Raw genomic sequence first — 5492 nt, 5'->3', positions numbered from 1 at the left:
ATGCCATGAAAATATATGATTGGCGATTTCAAAGTAATGAAAATTACAATGTCGACACAGGTTCTGTTGAATGGGCTTTTATGCATTATTGTTAAAGTACTTTTTACCCTGATTTTTGAAGAGAAGCTGTTTTTCCTAGCAACTCTAGTTTCCGAAATATTTAATAGTAAAGTTTTTAGGGGAAAATAATTATTTTTCAATTAATACACGTTGCTATTACCAATAACAGTGGGTAAAATTTTTTTTAAGAGATTTTCTTTTATGAGTTGATTCTGTAGCACTACTCTGAATACTCCAGTAGTAATCACCTAAGACACATGTGTTTCAGTGTCCTTAATATCGCTCATCCATAATGCGAAGGTCCTGGTGAACACTCGCCCTGCTCCTAGCTAGGTAACTTCCTGTTTCATAACAACTTTTTACAACCCAAACGAACTCGACCCATGTAGTGTTTAGGTGCTTACAGGCGTCTAGTGATTTATGGATCACAAACTACTTCTCTTATTTATGGGTAATCGAAAATCTCAGCTTTAACCTTTTCAAAATTCAGTTTTGGAAATGTTCTTGAAATCCTCTGAATGATGCCGAGATGTACTGGGTTCAGAGTTTGGCGAAATAGTCGAAGAGCAGTCAGTAGTTTGGGATAAATCCATTTATAGTGATTTTTGCGGTTTATTCCTGTTATGTTTACCACACAGAAATAACAGTCGCTGTGATAGTCCGGCGGTTCACGCCATATCACAGAAGTTTGGTATCTAAAATGAGGTCTTTTTATATTTGCTCATAAGCATAATGACCCAACACAACTTTTATTTACGAAACTTGGAATCCAGGGGTTGTTAACTAATAACTGCGCTGGTAACCCCTTGAAAGGTTCGCGCTACACAACCACTTGAATCATTTGGTTATTTTAGTCGCCTATTACGACAGGCATTATGTCTCGTCAGTACTTTGGATCTATAGCATGAGCGCGTCGGCCAATTTCCAAATTTCATAGTACAAGCAAATCAATTCATTCTTGACATACATTTTTCACAATAAAAGTTTTATTCGTCGAACCTGCAATTCATACAATAGCCATATCGTATTGGCAGTGGGATCAAACAATCCCAGCCATTATCTAAAAAAAAAAAAGAATTGCAAACCAAGCTAAATTTATTAAGTATTAAATTTTTTCTTGTTTTCTCAGTTCTTTAGATTTAATACTAAGTGTCGTACTTTAAAGATTTCAATAAAATAGTATAGCATGTTATAATAAAGGCAAGTTCGTTAGAAATGCACATACATATTTAGTTTCCAAATTTTTTTTTAACTATGTACTCAGCTCAACCTTCTTCAAGCAATCTACTCGCAGCGTTTGTAGAAATATAAATAGCCCAGATCCTTTGGCGGATTTTGAGATAGTGCAACTTTACTATCGTTGAAAATTACCCAACGTCCATCCTTTTGTATGTGACATACATAATGTCCAACTTGAGCTGATGTTCCCATATGTGAGACAAATCCTACAAGTTTATATTTTCCCACACCATCACGGTATGTTTTCTTTGATGCAGCAGAAGCGTTATTACTGTCAACTTGATTTTGTGTTTGATTGTCATCTGTATCCATATCATCAGCATGTGAAAAAATCCAATCTGTTGCACGTTCGATATTACCATCAGTAGCTTTGAGCGCTTTGGTTGCTTGCCGCTCTTCAAAGCCCATACTCATAAGCATAGCAACACTTTCTGGATTTGCAATGAAGTCAGTCGTCTTTGCACTATTCGCAGGCAAGGTAAATGGTTCTGAAATATCATTATCTCCAATATGTTCCATTAACCAATTTGATGCAGCTTCTAGACTTATATTTTTCGTATAAAAAACCGCGCGTTTACATGCTTCTGGTGGAAACCCCATTTGCATAAGTTCGCCCATTAGATTTTCATCAAATGCGAATTTAGGTTTATCGTCTGCATCTGGCAGCGGTTGCTCATGCGATTGCATGCCACTGGCACGCCAACTGCTTAAATCTAATTCATCAGGCATATCAATGGATACATCTAGTTTTTTAGGTACCCAATCAGCGCCCAACGTAAATTTACGCAAATGTAGCATTAAGAAATCTGGCATATTAACGATGCGTGTTGATTTTTTAGCGGTCGTCACACAATTTGCAGCAGATGAATAGAATTGGTCAAGTACTTCTGATGCAAAGAAACGTTCTAAGCAAGCGTGCAGTGGCACTTTATGGCGCACAACATTTTTATCTACAGCGCCTGTGTTGGCACTCTCAGCATTTTTACGCTCTAAATATTCTTTCACTTCATCCAAATTCGTAGCCTTTTCCATGGGTATTTGAAGTGGCAGACAATAATCATCACGTCGTGTATACTTCACTTTTTTACTACTCATACATTCCACACGCTCTTCGAAGTTGATGGTGAGCGCATCCACTGGATTCTTTTCATTGCGTGAATTTCGTTCGATAATATTGATGAGATGTAAATAAAAGTCATAGGCGTCTTGTTGTTGTTTTGTACTAAAATCGGGATGATTTTTTCCAATAACGTTTTTGAACATTGCCGGTGAAATGCCAGTACACTCTGAATCGAGCGAATTTTCTGAAATGCTACTATATTTACCAGACCACAAACCATTTCCTAACTTAGACATTTGTATATTGAAATCATTGGCAGGATCAGACGGGAATGCATTGAAATATTTGTCAGCACCTTCACCCACATAACGTTTAATGAAATCGGTGAGAGTGAATATTACCTGTTGCATAAGAAAAAACAAACGATATTGGAGTAGATGGCTGGATGGGATTTATAAGAACAATTTAAAAGAACAGGTTTTAGGATTGAGAGTCTTACAAATATGAGCAGCACTTTGTCGGATATAAATCCGGGTCTCTCTGGTACTTGGCCGACTGACGCTTAAATAATAAGTTTCATCCCTAAAACCTTCGAAACTGCAAACTTCAATCACATTTTATAACAGGCAAGGCCTCCGCGGCTTTAACCTAAATAACTTTTCCCGCTCAGTATAGGAGTTAATGAGTATAGGTCAGGGCTCTTCATTTCATAGCACAATTGAACCCTCTCATTTCACACGCATATGATTCACTCTGTCGTCGTTAATTGAGTTAGTCGCCGCTGGGCACTTGGCGTAGCAACATCGGTGATGGGTATCGGTTTATCGGTATCAAAATATGTATGAATAATTATGCCGGATACATATGCTTGTTGTTAGCTCGTTGCTTGCTAGTAAGCGAATAAACGAAACATCAATTCACCCGCACGATCATGGCGTCGATTGCGCTCTAATACAGGCGCACTTACAATTTTGAAGAGCCCTGGTATAGGTCCAATCTCCCTCGCCCTGTGCCTTTACACCTCTTTTTCTGACACTAGCTCAATCTCTCACTCTCTACCTCCATCTATTTCTCTTTCTCTATATCTTATTTTATCTAACTGCTTCTTTCCCCCTCTCTACCTCTTTCTAATTCTACCCGTTTCTTTCTTAAGTTTTTCTCCTTCGATCACTTTTTCATTTGATTGTATGTCCAATTTCTGCATTTGGCTGTTGAGTCTACAATGCTCTGTATGAATACTTAGGTTGTTTTTAGAAAGACCTATTGTTGCCGAATTTTACTATAACCTCCTAGCAGCGACTTAGATTGTCTTAAACCTTGCGCATTGACCTCTTACCTATCAAATATTCTTTGCTTGTTTTTTTTTGTTTGTAGCGATAACGCCCGTTATGGACATTGTAACAAGTTAGACCTTTTATTTATCAACGGTTCAGTGGTATTGGAAACGTATGTCCATTTGATGGATCCCCATATGATACCTATGAAATGTGCGAATAATGTTAATGCAACAGTTTTACTGGTCTATTATCCAGAAGACGTTCAATATTAACGAAAGAAATTGAAAGTGATGGCAAACATCATATTATCCAGCTCAACCTGCGATATGCCTGTCAGTTAATATTACTTGACTCACCTGCATCACGCTATTGATATAGCACGAATTGCCCAAATTCCGCATACCCGTATAACCAGGACCAGCAAGCGGTTGGAGCTCACTATCACTTTCTGTCAACAACGACCATTCGCCTATTCGTTGATTAATTTCAAGCTCCAACTCAACCATCGACTTTTCACTTTTCTTCATAGCAGCCATATTAATACCAAAGTGTGCTAGATGTTTTTCTAAATGCGTATCATTAACCATATCATCTTCAGGATATGAAAAAACATCAGGTTTGCCATCAGCTGAAATTGTGCCTAATTTTACTGCTAGAGGATAGCCCACTTCGCGGTAATGCTCAACAGCATGATCATTACCACCTGAGCCGTCGAAAAATTTACGCCCACACAATATTGAACCATCAGTTAAATTTAACCACAAATTATTTTTTAAATCACACTTTTCGCATTTCCAGCCCGATGGTGGTATTCTTTTGCCATTATCTAGCTGGAGTAAAGTATCCGAATATTTGGACACCTGACGCACCTCACCATCCCAAGTGCCTACGTAGTAGAGTAGAACAGATAAATGAATATAGGAGCACATAACTTTGAATTTCTTCAACTTGATATCGAACCTGTTAACACTTGTTTCTCTAATTTAGCTATAGCCGATTCCTGCGTCAGTAATGCTTCGACGCTTTGTGTTACAATTAGCGGTAATTGTTCATCAGGGTATTGCAATTTCTTACCCAAATCAGGCATTACAACAATACTCAAGGTATCTTTAATATCATATTTCTTTTCGTTTGCATCATTATAGCCACCCTCTACGCCAATGGCCAATCGCGTTATTTTGCGCTCTGGCCCACCTTCATTAGCGCAAACACCACTAGCCGCACCATCCTTGGGTGTTTTAATGCGATGTATATGTAAAAATACTGCATTACCAGTCTTCTCAGCATATCGTTTAACATAAGCTTCGCCAAAACTAAGGAAGCTGCTTAAGCTAACGTATAGTCCAGTTGGAGTTTCCGGTGTATCATACGAGTAGACACATTCATCCTTATAGATCGGTGTATTTTCGCTGGGGACTCGAATTTTTGTTAAATGTTTTTGTAGCAATTCCATCACTTCGTACTTAGAATATTCGTGAACAACAATAAAAATGTTGTTGCTCTACAATGTATTTAATGTAAAGAAATTGATATAAACCTTATTATTTTTGCAATTATTCAGCAAATTGAAAATCTATGCGTCAGTGTAAGAAATTTCTTAAGAATTGTAAATGAAAAGAGTGGAATACAATCGGATGATGACAGATTGAGAGCTTTACCAGCAACACAACTGTTGGTCGATCGTTGAGTACATGGCATTGTGAATTCATACAAGTGGCGAATGTTTTATAAAAACGTTCACAATAGTAAACAGCCTCGATCACTTGTTCAATCGCTGTTCGATTACTTAAATTATTTGTTCAAAAATGTTTTTCAAACATTTTTCTAAACGACTGGTATATTGCAATATTTACATA

The 5492-nt window shown here is 37.5% G+C and overlaps 1 protein-coding gene across 1 annotated transcript; it reads right to left on the bottom strand.

The window, feature by feature from the left end:
• Positions 1-1024: 1024 nt before the first annotated feature.
• On the bottom strand, positions 1025-5276 carry Usp5 (ubiquitin specific protease 5). Its single transcript, XM_067792305.1, has 3 exons — positions 4597-5276; positions 3993-4522; positions 1025-2760 (listed from the first exon to the last, which is right to left on the bottom strand). The coding sequence occupies exons 1-3, from the start codon at positions 5087-5089 to the stop codon at positions 1345-1347; spliced, it is 2439 nt and encodes an 812-aa protein (XP_067648406.1). The 5' UTR covers positions 5090-5276; the 3' UTR covers positions 1025-1344.
• Positions 5277-5492: the final 216 nt, after the last annotated feature.

Source organism: Eurosta solidaginis, chromosome 5, assembly GCF_040869045.1.
Source record: "Eurosta solidaginis isolate ZX-2024a chromosome 5, ASM4086904v1, whole genome shotgun sequence".
NCBI classification, from domain to species: domain Eukaryota; kingdom Metazoa; phylum Arthropoda; class Insecta; order Diptera; family Tephritidae; genus Eurosta; species Eurosta solidaginis.
The sequence above is the reverse complement of the archived record's forward strand: the minus strand, read 5'-3'. Positions and strand labels throughout refer to the sequence as shown.

What these genes read in the sequence shown, in the direction of transcription:
- Usp5 (XM_067792305.1), bottom strand. Translation starts at nt 5,089, where the DNA reads ATGGAATTGCTACAAAAACATTTAACAAAAATTCGAGTCCCCAGCGAA. An exon ending in AGAGAAACAAGTGTTAACAG is followed by an intron (nt 4,523 to 4,596) that starts GTTCGATATCAA and finishes TCTACTACGTAG; the next exon opens with GCACTTGGGATGGTGAGGTG. An exon ending in ATATCAATAGCGTGATGCAG is followed by an intron (nt 2,761 to 3,992) that starts GTGAGTCAAGTA and finishes CTTATGCAACAG; the next exon opens with GTAATATTCACTCTCACCGA.